Below are 15343 nucleotides of genomic sequence, written 5' to 3'. Positions count from 1 at the left end.
CGGATTCCTATGCCCCACAAACAAACCAGAGATGCATTTTAAATAAAAGGACACATTCTACTCATGTAAAAACACGCTGATTCCAGGACCGTCCGCGTGCCGGATTTAGAAAGCGATTGGGCCGCATCCGGCACCCGGGCCTTAGTTTGCCTACCCATGATCAGAAATTTTCATGGGGGACTTGGGGGGGGGGGAGAGACGCGCTCTACCGATGCGGTTAGCGATAGCATTACATTGGCAGGAACCTTAGAAGCGAGCTGCGCGCACGACGGAGCAGAATAAGGCGCTGCACTGTACGGCAACAGGGGGAGCGGATTTCCATTACCCTCTAAACGCGGGGAGGAAAGAGGGAAAAAGGGGCCAGCAAGATGTTGCCTTCCCTCCAGGAGTCCGTAGACGGGGACGACAGAGAGCTGGAGAGCAGCGAGGAAGGGAGCGGCCTGCCGGAGGATCGGAAATCGGAGCGCAGCAGCAACAGCTACTATTGCCTCTACGGCTACCAAGGCTGCAGGTGTGGCGGGGTGGGGTGGGGAGGGGAGGGAAGCTGGTGGGCTTCGTCGCGGCGTCTCTCCACCCCCCGGTTCTGCAGCATGCACTCATAGAATAGAATTGCAAAGCTGGAAGGGACCTTGAGGAATCATCTAGTCCAATGTCCCATGCGAGGATCGAACCTGCAACCTTGGCAGCATGCTCTAACCAACACCCTTCCCCTCTCGTCCTTTGTGGTCCATTATTTCAGCGTGGCGTTTGGGAGACTTGCGCCAGCGGCTGCCTTAAATGAATTAGGCTGATCTTTTTTTCTCTCTTTAAGAGCTATCGCCCTTCCCCACATCCTATGGTACTGAACTCCATTCATCCATTCCACTCCACTTAATTAAAGTCTTAATGCTTTCCCACAAAGCCGGCTAAACTAGCAGCCTCCGCTGGGGAGAGGGGTGTGAAGTAAGCCCTACTCCGCATAATCAAATCGAGTGGCACATAATTTGAATGGCAATGCCCATCGACATTGCCCCACCTTGGACATGACGCCCCCCCCCTGCATCATGTGATCAATTATGCAGGGCAGGGCTTACTTGACACCCACACACCACTATTTTATTCTAGTTGGCACCCCTCTTTCCCATTAACCTGCTTCCAGATCGTTTTGTAGCTGGATATGCCAGGGATTGAACCTGTGACCTTTTCCATGCAAAGCATGTTCCCTTCTCAAACTCACTAATACAGTGGTAAAAGTAAAGGACCCCTGACCATTAGGTCCAGTCGTGACCGACTCTGGGGTTGCGGCGCTCATCTTGCTTTATTGGCCGAGGGAGCCGGCGTACAGCTTCCAGGTCATGTGGCCAGCATGACTAAGCCGCTTCTGGAAAACCAGAGCAGCAAATGGAAACGCCATTTACCTTCCCACCTGAGCGATACCTATTTATCTACTTGCACTTTGACGTGCTTTCGAACTGCTAGGTTGGCAGGATACAGTGGTACCTCGGGTTAAGTACTTAATTCGTTCCGGAGGTCCGTACTTAACCTGAAACTGTTCTTAACCTGAAGCACCACTTTAGCTAATGTGGCCTCCCACTGCCACCGCACCACTGCTGTGCAATTTCTGTTGTCATCCTGAACCAAAGTTTTTAACCTGAAGCACTATTTCTGGGTTAGCGGAGTCTGTAACCTGAAGTGTATGTAACCTGAAGCGTATGTAACCCGAAGCGTATGTAACCCGAGGTACCACTGTACATAAAGCCACCCCTCCAATCCCAATTCCAAATATGATCTGAAACAGTGGGGGAAAGAGGGAGGTCCCACTGTTGTGCCGGGGTGCGATAGCAAACCTTCTCAAAGCAAACAGCTAGCCAGGATCTGTTCCTGCTTGTTCGGATGACCACCCAGAATGATTTGCGAAATGGAACATGTCTTGAGTCGGAGACCTTTCCCATTGTTGTTTTCTGGGGGCCTCCTCTTCTTCTTGCAATTTCTTTGGGGGTTTGTGGTTATATGATTTGTGTGTTTTTGTAGGTGTGTTCATAACTGATTAGATTCCCCCTCCTGCCAGGTTGCACCAGGGTGTAGACAGCGATGATGGGAGCCCAAACAGCACAACAGCTGAAACTCCGTCTTCTGATGATTTCAGGTAAACCAACATGGCAAACCCATTGAAATCTTCTGAACCCTTCTCTGTTAATTAGAATTTGCATAGCTGTGGCATGGAGGGATTCTAAAAACTGAACCGAATTCTTCTGAGCACTATGAACTTTCTGTAGTGGGACATTTCCGTAGTATGATGAGGTGGCAATGAAAATTAGAATTCTTCATTTGGTGGGCATGCTTAGGCTAAGAGTAATCTAGAACAATCTTGCCCCCATCTAGTGCTCTTCAAATGTTTTGGGCTACAGGAGTTCTTCAACCTTTTTGGGCCCTGGGGACATGTTTGGAAATCTAAGAAACAGTCATGGGGACCATAAAATATCCATTTAACCAAAGGAAGAAACTGGTGATGCTCAGAACACTGTCCCCTGCAAACCAAGCAAAACAGTTCCACCCCTCAAAGCAAATAAAAAGCAGATCAATAAGCAGGCCACTCCCCCAAATAGTCCACCCACTTCCAACCAAACAACAAGGGGGTGGGGAAGCAAACAGACAATAAAAGGTAAAGGGACCCCTGTCCATTAGGGACGCGGGTGGCGCTGTGGGTTAAACCACAGAGCCTAGGACTTGCTGATCAGAAGGTCGGCGGTTCGAATCCCCACGATGGAGTGAGCTCCCGTTGCTCGGTCCCTGCTCCTGCCAACCTAGCAATTTGAAAGCACGTCAAAGTGCAAGTAGATAAATAGGTACCGCTCCAGCGGGAAGGTAAACGGCGTTTCCGTGCGCTGCTCTGGTTCGCCAGAAGCGGCTTAGTCATGCTGGCCACATGACCCGGAAGCTGTACACCAGCTCCCTTGGCCAATAAAGCGAGATGAGCGCCGCAACCGCAGAGTTGGTCACGACTGGACCTAATGGTCAGGGGTCCCTTTACCTTAGCAGGCTTCTTCATCACAGCCTGGCTCTGCACCAGAAGGAGTATATACTCTACCGCTGGTCTTTGGTACCGACTAAGGCTATGATCCTAGCCATTCCTACCTAGAAGTACTGTATTTTTTGCTCTATAAGACTCACTTTTTCCCTCCTAAAAAGTAAGGGGAAATATGTGTGCGTCTTATGGAGCGAATGCAGGCTGCGCAGCTATCCCAGAACCCGGAACAGCAAGAGGGATTGCTGCTTTCACTGCACAGCAATCCCTCTTGCTGTTCTGGCTTCTGAGATTCAGAATATTTTTTTTCTTGTTTTCCTCCTCCAAAAACTAGGGGCGTCTTGTGGTCTGGTGCGTCTTACAGAGCGAAAAATACGGTAACTCATACGGAATTCAGTGGGGCTCACTTCCAAGGAAGTGGGGTTAGAATTGCAGCCTAAGTGGCTAGTCGAAAACTCTCTTAGTCAACAGTGTGTTATGTTTTCATTTATGTAGTCTCTCCTTGGTGGACACTAACTTACCGGCCGAAGCAGAGATGGAGCTGCGTAGCTTCGTTGCCAAACACCTTGCCAAGGGAGCCTTTTTTGAAGGGATGGGCAATGTTGTATCTGTGGAGTTGAGGTAAGAAGCCACATGATTCTCTCCGCACCCTGGTGCCAAATTTTTGCAGGAACAACGTGTTATGATTGTGACTTCTGCGCAGCCTTCCTTTTCCTCCTCTCACCCCCACCTTTCCCCAGCTCTGCTGCAGTTTGCCACCCGGTGAGCATCCGTGGCATGTGAAGAGATTTTGGCTTTCTAAGGAATCAAATGGAAAACAGAGTTCATGTGGGGACGGAGCCTCTGGTGGGAGTTTTCACATTGGCTGTAACACGTAGCAACAGGAAATGAATGACTATTTTGTTAATAATAAGCGGTTATCATGTGTCAGATCATACATAATAAAGCTAGCATGGAAACTTAGTTTTAGTCTGAAGGCAACTGCTGGGAAATATCATTCCTTTCTTCTTGTGTCTCTGAAATTTTTGAAGACGGCACAAAGTTACACAATCTTTCGCTTTCAAATTAAAATTGTGATATTAGGGCAGCTCTCCTTACACTGCCATGGTTATATTTTCTTGCCAGTATAGTGTGCCAAGAGTAGCAGGCGTAGGAATCCAGAATGCATACAAGCCATGACTCATATTTTAAACTACCTGGGGTGTCAATGTCTTTTAGAGTGTAGGATAGCTAAAGTTATAATGGTTCTGGTGATTAAAAGCAAACTGAAATACATAATCTTCACTAAAATCTTGATTAGAGTAGTACATTTTATAAGTGTGGCAGCAATCCAATCCTGATTTACTTGGGAATAAGCCCCGTTGAGCTTAGGGAGACTTATGAGTAAACGAGGGCTGATTAATGAAGTCTTAGTTGATTAATCAAATGGATTTTAATCAATGGACAGTGCAATTGTATCTACTCAGAAACAAGACCCATTGAGTTTGGTGGGGCCTACTCCCAGGTAAACAGTGCCTGCCAGTGACAATTTTTAGAAGTACTTGTTCAAAACAGTTGACATTAAAACGAAAAATGTATTGTCGGGTCAAATAGTGATGCCATTTTAGCCTGTTAAAATGGTATTTAATCCATTAACGTAACTAAATAATTGTTTAAATGTGGACCGGGCTACACACACACACACACACACACACACACACACACACCAGAAACAGGGGGGGGGGAGTCTCTCCTTTCTGTCTAAATTGCCAACAAGCCCAGCCCCCCACCCATCTTTCCCATGCTCCCAGAAATGCCTGGATTAGAGGCAAGTAAGCAACAGGAAGATAATTGCATCTGTCATTCACACAAACCTGTTCTGGTCTCTTTTCCTCCCATTTCTACAGTTCAAAGCCTAAATTGTCCTTTTGTCTCTGGCTCCCTTTGATCTCCAAAAGCTGTTTTCAAAATGCATGCCAAAAAGAAAAGAGAGGGTTATTATCAATGGGGTAGCGAAAGATAGGATAGGGACTCACAGGAGCTGAATGCAAGGAAGAAGGGATAAGCCCTTAGCCTGGGAGCCATGAACAGCTGGCTCTTAAGCAGTTGGGTAAGATCTCTTAAATTGCTTCTGTGCTTTTTCCCTACGTTTCTATTGCTTTTGTGTTTTATTTTGTAAACCTGCCCTGCGATTTTCAGATAAAGGGCCGTATGTAAATTTAATAAATAGTAATAATTCTATGGCAGACATTGCTTTGTTTAAAAAATGCCCAACTTGGCTGTATCTAACTCCATTAAGACATCACCTACAATTTGTTTACTTTTGAATGCAGAGTTAAGGGAAGGGTGATTTTTGAACTCTTGGGGCAAATTCTTGAGGTACAGCGAAGAAGTTAATGGAGGCATAAAGAAAGCTGTATTGACACTAGATTGAAGTGGCTGGGTAGAATCCAGGCTCTCAAGCAAGTGCTAGGTTTATAATGTGATCAGCGAGTGGACAGATTATGGTGAGAGATAAAAGAATAAAAATCACTCTGTGATTAATTCAGAATTTCTCTTTTCAGTATTCCAGAAAGCCGAGTTGGTTGCTATTACTGCCTCTTCCAGCCAGAAAAATGTACTGAAATGGCAAACGCAGAATTGAGCAGCTGTCCTCTAGACTACGTGATCTGTTTTTTGGGAGGCTCAGAGAAGGGACTTGAACTATATCCTTTTATCTTTGTGGATGTGTGTGTAAGAGGAGACTATGAGCGGAAAAGTCATTTTTTAAAAAAGTGGGTAATACTGTGGTTGCTTCACTGAATTCAGCCAAAGATGACAGAAGGCAGACCACAGCATATATATGCCCTGATCATTCTTTTGTGGTTTGGGCTATAAACATCTGAGAATACTGGTTTTGTTTTGCTTTTGCTTTTTTTTTAGTAGGCCCCATTTTTCCAGGGTTGTATTTGGAAAATAGAAGGCAAAAACTTTTCAAAAACCAGGCTGAAAGGATTCCCCCCCCCAAAGGCTGACCAATATATTTTCACATTTGAAAGTAATGACTTCTTAGTGCAGAAAGAACATAACAGATGTGCGACGGATCTACAAACTCTATTTCAATCTTTTCCCGAAAAACGATGTACAAATTTCATCAAGCCCCATGTACCTAAATATATGTAGTCTGGTTTATCATACTTCTGATGGCGCACATCTGAAGGTGTCGTCTGCTCCTTGAATTCAACAATTCCTTGAATTAGATGCATTTGGAGGGCCTTTTTGTCTTTGCACAATAGTTAGAAGTCAAGGGTTGCAGAGTCTGGACCTTAATGTCAGAAAGACATTGTTTCCTTAAGAGTTTACATTCAGACTTGAGCTTGACAGATATGTTCAGGACCTGAAAATTAACCTGGATTTAGAGGTGAGCGTTGATCGCTGTTGGTTTATGTGGCTCTCTGTTCAGGGACATTCCAATTTTGACTTCAGAGTTAACTACGAAAAACCTACCAACCTTAATTGGAATATACTGCCTGGGATTTAAATAGCTGCGCAATGACTTCTAGGTTCTTGTGCTGGGCTTGCGTTTCTGAAATGCAGCTCCCCAGAGTGAAGCCACTTCTGCATCTTGGGGGAGTTTCAAGATGCTATGTTTGTGATGCTGTGTGGAGGTTCTGCTACGTTAAAGGTAAAGGACCCTTGACAGTTGAGTCCAGTCACGAACGACTCTGGGGTTGCGGCGCTCATCTCACTTTACAGGCCGAGGGAGCCAACACAGTTTTTCCGGGTCATGTGGCCAGCATGACTAAGCCGCTTCTGGCAAACCAGAGCAGCGCACGGAAACGCCGTTTATCTTCCCACCACAGTGGTGCCTATTTATCTACTTGCACCAGTGTGCTTTCGAACTGCTAGGTTGGCAGGAGCTGGGACCGAGCAACAGCAGCTCACCCCGTCACGGAGATTCAAACCGCCGACCTTCCGATCAGCAAGCCCTAGGCTCAGTGGTTTAGACCACAGCGCCACCCTACATGTAGCTCTTTGGATTTCCACCATAATGTTGCTTTTGCTGAGCTGTTTGATTCAAGATGACAGCTGTTGTCAGCCTTGCATGATTTGGAATTAAGACTGAATGTTAGCTGCAAGTTCCATGAGCAGAGATTGTCAGGAGTTGTTCAGCTGAACTAAACTTCACGGTTCCATGTAAAAGTTTCACTCTTTTCAATTTGTTGCAGCAAGATAATCTGGAGACTTGTGTTAAGCCTCTCTTGGCAACTTGGTTTGAGGATTCAATCTGTCCTATTCAGAGAGTGGTGAAGCTTTTCCAGGAGAAACTTTCCTTTGTGTTACATGCCGTGAGTACAGTTTCACACATCCCAGAACGACTTTTCTGTTCAACTCATTGCTTTTTGACCGTTTGCAGTTGCAGTTCTGTTTGCACATGGAAATATAACTCTGTCAAAGAGAAAAGCCAATTAATAGTGGTTTAGTTTATTGCTGAATTAGCCATGGTGCCCAAAGTAGTAGTAGTAGTAATTATTATGATTATTATTATTTATTTATGCCCCGCCCTTCTGGCTGGGTTTCCCCAGTCACTCTGGGCGGCTCCCAACAGAGTAATAATAATCATAATAATGCGATCAAACAATAAAAGCTTCCCTAAACAGGGTTGCCTTCAGATGTCTTCTAAAAGTCAGATAGTTGTTTATTTCCTTGACATCTGATGGGAGGGCATTCCATAGGAAGGGTGCCACTACCTAGAAGGCCCTCTGCGTGGTTCCCTGAAACCTCACTTCTCACAGGGAGGGAACAGCCAGAAGGCCCTCGGCGCTGGACCTCAGTGTCTGGGCTGAATGATGGGGGTGGAGATGCTCCTTCAGGTATACAGGGCCGAGGCCGTTTAGGGCTTTAAAGGTCAGCACCAACACTGAATTGTGATTGGAAATGTACTGGGAGCCAATGTAGGTCTTTCAGGATCAGTTTTATATGGTCTCGGCAGCCACTCCCAGTCACCAGTAAGTAAACCTCAGTCTTAAGCATAGGATGGACCAGGTGTTTGGACCATTGATCAGGAATGTAGGTTTTAAAACGGGTTGGCATTTCTCTTGTTCAGTAATGCAAGGTGAGATTAAACTTCCCACTTTAAAATGTTAAATCTTGCTTGATGACTCATACAACTCTTACTTCTTCTACTGCGAACGAGGTTTACTTTTACGTGCTTAACAAAGACACACAGCCAAAGACTAATCCATTGGTTTTTAGAGAGAGGAAACATCCATTTGTCCTTAGAGAGCAAGAGAAACAGCTTCTCTACAGATGAGAGAGAGTCTGGTAGTGTCAGGGAAAGGGAGACAGCTAGAGCGACGAGGGGGGAGAGAAGCAATTACAGAGATCCGCAGGAGCTCATTAGCAGTCTGTCATCCGACTCTGAGGGGGAAATAGGGAGTCCCCGGAACTAGCTACTTGGAGAACAAAGGAAATAGGAGGCGTGCCCTGCACCGATGGGCATGCTGGGGGAAAAGACGTCACAAATATTCAGTGGAGACATCTGATTGAGTTAAGCATGGACGTGTTTGTTTGAACTCTTGTAACTGCTTTGAATTTTTAGTAATAAATCAACAAGACAGAAATGGCTGGGAGGAATTCTCTACTAGTTGGGCAGCAAACACTCCTTACAGGTAGGCAGAGTATTGAGTTTGGACCCGGATGATGTGAGATTGAAATCCTGCTTCGCCAGGAAGCTCCCTAGGGGACACTAACTTAATGGTCACCATATATCAAATAAGCCATGTTGTAAGGATAAAATAAGTGGATTGGGGAATACTTACTTTGAAGAAAAATTGTGTCGGTTGCCATTGTGTACATGACTGTGCAGAAGTATATCCCACTAGATACAGTGGACTTAATCCCAGGTAAGTGGGTGCAGGACTGCGGCCTAAGTCTACATCAGGTGTGACTTGCTGGAAGTTGTTGGGCTTTAGCATCCCTGACCACTGAGCACGCTGGCCGTGGCTGATGGAAGTTGGAGTCCAGCGATATTTGAAGAGCCGCAGGTTAGCCACTCCAGTCTACCTCTTTATTCAGAACACTGACATTATAACTTTCCCGTTTCAAGGCTCTGAGTTGCACTCCAGTTGAAGTTAAAGCGCCCGATGAAAGGACAAAGAAGGATATTAACAGGTAAGAGAAAACTACCTGTTAAGATTGCCTTTCCCATAGGTAGCTTGGCTTGTTACACGGCAGCTGCCTTGCCCTCTCCCTGTCTTGAGCTTAGTGATGAACACTTAAAAAAAAAACCACGCACATTCTTTCTCAGGTTCCTTAGAGCTGCAAGCCTTCAAGATCTTGTCCGGGAAGCCACCATGACTTCCTTGTGTATGGCAATGACCGAGGAACGACGCACGCCGGTGGTGATTGACTGCAGCGAGCCACAGCTTCAGTTCCACAATGCAGGTGAGATTTGCAGGCAAGAGAAGTTTCAGGCATGTTATAGGTGGTGTCAGTCTTCAGAGCGGCTAGCAATGGGAAATGTTCGTAGTCTTCATTATTGCTTATTGCTCTAACACTTATTGCAATATTGCTCTGAAATGACACTTGTTTATTTTGGGAGGATCTTTCCATGCCACAAGGGTGATCCGGACACAGAATCTGGGGTGTGGAGTTAGTCTATTGGTTTTGTCCTCCAGTTATCCTATGCTTTAGATCACATTGCAAAGCTTGGGTTGTCCAATGGTCTTCTTGTCATGAGCTGTCATTATGGACCAAGGCTACGGTTGTGATTAAATTGTCCCATGTGCAGTTGTTTTCTAATTGGTTGCTTTTTAAGAAGCACTGGCAAATTGTCAGGCTATTGGACTGCAGTGCAGGTTTTTTTTTTTTTTTTTTGTTTAACCCAAAACAAATTTAGAATAGTGAAAGATCATGGTGTATTTATCTTATTTTTTAAAATGGTCTTCATGGTGCACTTTTGACTTGGAGCTATGCTGTGTAGCCACAACATAGAATAGGGTTTCCATACGTCCAGAATTTCCCGGACATACAGTGGTACCTCGAGTTACAAACGCCTCAGGTTACAAATGCTTCAGGTTACAAACTCCGCTAACCTGGAAGAGTTACCTCGAGTTGAGAACTTTGCCCCAGGATGAGAACGGAAATTGTTTGCCAGCGGCGCAGCAGCAGCAAGAGGCCCCATTAGCGAAAGCGCGACTCAGGTTAAGAACAGTTTCAGGTTAAAAACGGACCTCCGGAACGAATTAAGGTCGTAACTAGAGGTACCACTGTACTGCAGTCAGAAGCAGTGTCCAGGTGGAAATCGCTAAAATATCTGGGAAAATAACAACAAATGGGTCCAACAACTTTGGCCAAAAAACCCCACAAAAATCAGTAGCGCTTGAACATCACAAGACCCTGCTGGATCAAAGCAAGGGTCCTTCTAGTCTAGCATTGTCATTCTCTCATTGGCCAAGCAGATACCTCCACAAGCAGCCATCCTATAGTGTTGCCCCCAAACAATGGTTTCCTGTGCCTTAGTATTTTCCCATTTATAAATATGCCAGATAAGTTCATCTACTTACATGGCACTCACGAGAGAGGGCAGTTGGCCTTCTTGCACCATTCTAAGGCTATGTATTCTGCATGCTTCCATTCCTGGATGGCTTAGTTGGTAAGAGCATGGTGCTAATAATGGCAAGGTTGCAAGTTCGATTTCTGTATGGGACAGCTTCATATTCCTGCAATGCAAGGTGTTGGACTAGATGATCCTCAGGGTCCCATCCAACTCTACAATTCTATGATTTCTAAGAGGACAGCACTTGCCTCCCCTCTCCCCTTTCCCCTCTACTCTAGCAACCACAAATGGCTTTTCATATATTATTTTCTTACATCGTACTGATCATATTTCTCATGTTATTTACAGTGCTTATAAGGAGAAGACACACCAGCCCTTTGGAAATTCCTATAATACTTTGTTTTCTTTCCAAATATGTCTCAGGTAGTGACAAATTCTGTGAATACTGGATGCAAGCATTTCTCAATGGCTCCGAAGGGGGAAATCCATTTCTCTTTCGACAAATACTGGAGAACTTTAAATTGAAGGTAACACATTATTGTTATACAGGCAACCCCCCATTTATGTGGGGGTGATGTTCTGAGGCAACCACCCATTTAAGTGAAATTGCCTGTATTTGAAACACTATTGAAAAAGCCTGCAAACACCCTTTTCTGCCCCTTTTTGTGACATTTTGGGGCCTCTTCTGGTGCAATTTACACATGCACAATCATGCACATTTCAGACACCCCTAAAATGGTCACTGCCTGTACTTGAGTTGGTGGAAATATTATAGATTTCTGGATACCTTCACATGCTGCTTATGAATTGAGGATGAATCTCGTTCACTCTGGCAGTGTTGGGATGGCCCTAAAGTATTAGCCAGTTTAGCCAAAGAACTTTGGAATCAAGACACAATCAGCATTCACCTGAAGTAACAAAATTCTTACTGGTTTTTTATATCCCTGGATTACTCCCATTCCATGGACTTGAATCTCTGTGTTTTAGCATACATTAATCTGCAACCAGATACTATGAACAGAAATTTTTGTATAGAAGAAAACGAACTGTATGCCCTAGGTAAGTACCGTAAAGGTGGCAGCAATTGCTGGGTGTAATAGAATGAAATTTAGACTGTGATCCTATACCTACTTACCTGTCCTACTGAAGCTGAGAAGACACACATAGGATTGTACTGTCATGCACTTTTAAGTCTTGCCGATTCCAGTAGGAGAGAGAAGCTTTATTTTCTCTGGAAACCAGTTGAGGCTAAAAGTGCTTAAAATGGATTGAGCCTGTTGCTTTTGAGGTCACTATTTTCAAATTAAAGATAAGCTATTCCTACGGAAGGGATGCGGGTGGCGCTGTGGGTTAAAACACAGAGCCTAGGACTTGCGGATCAGAAGGTCAGCGGTTCGAATCCCCGCGACGGGGTGAGCTCCCGTTACTCAGTCCCAGCTCCTGCCCACTTAGCAGTTTGAAAGCATGTCAAAGTGCAAGTAGATAAATAGGAACCGCTCTGGCGGGAAGGTAAACGGTGTTTCCGTGCACTGCTCTGGTTCGCCAGAAGCAGCTTAGTCATGCTGGCCACATGACCCGGAAGCTGTACGCTGGCTCCCTCGGCCAATAAAGCGAGATGAGCACCGCAACCCCAGAGTCGGTCACGACTGGACCTAATGGTCAGGGGTCCCTTTACCTTTACCTACGAAAATTCTTGTTTACTGCTCCCAACGCATATATTGGCATGATATAGACAGGATCCCTGAAACAGCTGCATCTGTATGTGCATTGGTACACAATCAGTTGCAATCTATAAAAGCAAGATTGGCAGTCATATCGAGCAACTGATTTGCACAGGGGTCAATCCTGCCCCTTTGCACAGCTGATCTAGTGCTATTGCCAGTGTTCATTCTAGGCTGCGTGCACAGAGTCCCCGTAGAGATAATGGGGGAGGAAATGTCTGCAGTTTGTCTGTTTGCATGTATAGTTTCTTCTCCATCTAAGAGATGCACATGACCAACAAACGTTCGCTGCTGTCTTTCTAGGCCATACAAGACATCAACAACCTGAAGCGCTTCATCAGGCAGGCAGAAATGAACCATTACGCTTTGTTCAAGTGCTACTTGTTTCTGAAGAACTGCGGCAGCGGAGACGTCCTCCTAAAGATTGTGAAAGTGGAACACGCCGAGATGCCGGAAGCCAAGAACGTAATAAAAGTCCTCGAGGAGTTCATGAGAGAGCCGGTTTGTAACATAAATCCTTCTCCTGAACTTGGGGCTACTTACACATTGCAGAATTAGTGTGTCTCTGGGAGAGAAGGAAATGTTGCTTTTCAAAGAACCAGGGGCACGCTTTGCAGAGACCTGCACTTGGTTCTAATTCCTCGCAACATTTGATCCAAATGTTCAGGAAAAGGCACACACCTCTCAGATTTAAAGTGTAAACTGTGAGCATAGACCAACAAACCAAGTTTGTAATGAGCCTTAAAGTAGCCAGAAGGTGGAGAAATATTCTGAATCCTCATTTGTGAAATAGAATTGGCTGTTTCATTTGTACTTAAAAACTTTGGATGATTAGAGAACTCTTGCATTTCCTCTCTTTTGTGGAAAAAGAGTTCTCTTTCATTAACTTATTATGTGAAAGCTAATTACTTTCTTTTCTTACTTTGGGAATAGGAGGTTATATCGTTTGAAGTCTTCCACAACTGGACCAAAACCGCATTTTCATGTCAGTGATGGTGTTAGGGTTACCTATTAAGAAAATAGTTAATTAAAGCAACCCCAGTGGATCATGATTCAATATTCTGATCAGGTTTAAGAATATAAATTTAAGAATATAAATTGATGAACAAATGATCACATATAACACTTAAAAATTATAATATTATATTATCATTAACTGTACTTTACCTGCAGGTCCCAGGGTGTGCTACAAAAATTAAACAGTCAGAACAGATTACAGTGAAACAATCCAAAAACTTTCTGCTTTGTACTTTGCCTGCTCATCACGATTTGATAACTGATCCAGAATATCTTTGTGTAGAGTTTCTGAATGCATTTGCTTTGAGGTTGTGACTGCAAGACTGTAAAAGCCAAGTACCTGGAAATCTGTGCAGGCAACCAGATTTTTTAAAAATGAAATCGGCTATTGCCACCTTTCTCCCAATCCCCTGGAGTTAAAATAAAATAAAATAACCTGGGGTTGTGAAATGAGGGAGCCCTTTAAAAGGTAACTTGTTTGTGGAGGCTGGCACCACTGCTTTTTCAAGCTCTGGGGTGTTTTGAGATGCAGTTTGAGGATTCTCTTAGAGCAGCAGCTGAGATAAAATTTCCCATGCATGTAGGCCTATTTATCTATTTATTTAGAAGCTAGAATCCTTGCCACCAGACATTTCGCCCGGGAAGGCGGGGTGTATGTATGTAGGGATTAATCCAGTCCCCGCACCCCACAAGCACATTCGTTCTCCTGAAGTCAGTGGGAATATAGCTTCTTAAAATGCACTACATACACATAGCTCTGTTGTACGTGTTTGTGCAGTGCACCACCTGTGATATATATGTGTGTGTTTGTGTGCAGAAGAGCGATTCCACAGGTGTATTCGCCCCATACTGGATAGAAACACTCAGTTTTGGCCAGATATACCTAGAAACTGCCTCCGTTCTCGATTTGCCTATATTTCGTTTAATGGAGAAATGTATCGCGAGAGGTTCAATCATTTTTCACTTTTCTTTAAAACAGGGCCACTTCTAGTTTAAACCTACTCTGGGGGCACAGTCCTTCAAAAACACATTTCCCCCTCCCAAAGGCCCCGATTCAAGAAGTTAAATTTAAGTGTCGTAACGGGCTCTGTGTATAATATACACAGAAAATCAGCAGTTTGCTCTGACCATCCACTTGTGAAGGCGAGGAGATCTCTTAGGGGATGCATGTGCAAAAACTAATCCAGCTTGGAGCAGCACAGTTAACAGTCCTGTACTGGGGGGGGGGGTGAGTTTTCCTAGCCTGTGACTTGCTCTTAGGCAATCCTAGCGAGCGATCTGCATGTGGCTACTTAAGTTTATGGATGGATGGCCTCTGCTAGAGCTTGGTCCGAAAGAACCGGGCTAAAGCAATATCCAAATCCAGATTTCAAGACTAACAACACACCTGTCGAAATAGCTGTTAATTATAGTTGCAATTGTAAAATGTGGACAACCCCCCCGCACACACAAAAAAACCTATACATGTCACTTTTATTTATTTATTTTTGGCATGTTTATATCGACCACCATGTTAATAAAAAGAGAAGAAGCTGAACAGTAAACCTCAAACAGAACCCGTGCACAAATAACTGTTAGAACAAAACTATAAAGTATGTACACCATAGAAAAATATTTTGACGTTACAGCATGCTACTTTGCAAGTACTGTGTGTGCTCTAATAGCCCTTGATGGGAAAAGCATATTCTGTTCAGCATTATTATTATTTTTTTAAGGCAGAATTACTTCATTTGGTGCTATGATGGTTAACTATGGAGGGAGGTACTAACAGTGTAAGCAAAAGAAAGGAAAGCTTCATCCATCTAGCTTTATTCCGTAAACTTAACAGACGCTGTGGGGAGGCAGGATGTGCTTGGTGACTAATAGAGCTATTAAATTTGGTGAAAAACGACATGTTTACTGCATAAATTCAACCCGTGAAACTCTGTGTGCCTTGTAAAGTTCTCTGTGTTACTAATACGTATTCTGGTTTGGGATTCTGGAAAGAACTTTTTCCAGTTAGAAATCAGTGATTAATTATGGTATTAAAATGCATTTTCCTTCAAGCAAGTTTGCTTCTGTTTCACTTCTGTTTGTTACCAT

General features: G+C 44.3%; 1 protein-coding gene across 2 annotated transcripts; it reads left to right on the top strand.

The window, feature by feature from the left end:
• Positions 1 to 145: 145 nt before the first annotated feature.
• On the top strand, positions 146 to 15310 carry LOC310839198 (protein Njmu-R1). Of its 2 annotated transcripts, XR_014561378.1 has the most exons (11): positions 146 to 511; positions 2048 to 2125; positions 3500 to 3625; positions 5548 to 5688; positions 6326 to 6383; positions 7192 to 7311; positions 9072 to 9136; positions 9273 to 9409; positions 10947 to 11050; positions 12548 to 14133; positions 14308 to 15310. XR_014561378.1 is itself a non-coding variant. In XM_083727679.1 (10 exons), exons 1-10 carry the CDS (start codon positions 369 to 371, stop codon positions 12800 to 12802), a joined length of 1227 nt encoding a protein of 408 aa, XP_083583805.1. In that variant the 5' UTR covers positions 146 to 368; the 3' UTR covers positions 12803 to 15310. The 2 variants fall into 2 exon arrangements, 1 of the variants encoding a protein (XP_083583805.1); XM_083727679.1 differs by having other exon boundaries at positions 12548 to 15310.
• Positions 15311 to 15343: the final 33 nt, after the last annotated feature.

The sequence above is a fragment of the Podarcis gaigeae genome (assembly GCF_964106915.1).
Source record: "Podarcis gaigeae genome assembly, chromosome: 2".
Classification (NCBI taxonomy): domain Eukaryota; kingdom Metazoa; phylum Chordata; class Lepidosauria; order Squamata; family Lacertidae; genus Podarcis; species Podarcis gaigeae.
The sequence above is the reverse complement of the archived record's forward strand: the minus strand, read 5'-3'. Positions and strand labels throughout refer to the sequence as shown.

Excerpts from the sequence above, each read along its gene's own strand:
- LOC310839198 (XM_083727679.1), top strand. The coding sequence starts at position 369 with ATGTTGCCTTCCCTCCAGGAGTCCGTAGACGGGGACGACAGAGAGCTG. Across the intron at positions 5,689-6,325 it reads TCAGAGAAGGGACTTGAACT|ATTCAGACTTGAGCTTGACA; the intron begins ATATCCTTTTAT and ends TTAAGAGTTTAC. Across the intron at positions 6,384-7,191 it reads AAATTAACCTGGATTTAGAG|CAAGATAATCTGGAGACTTG; the intron begins GTGAGCGTTGAT and ends AATTTGTTGCAG.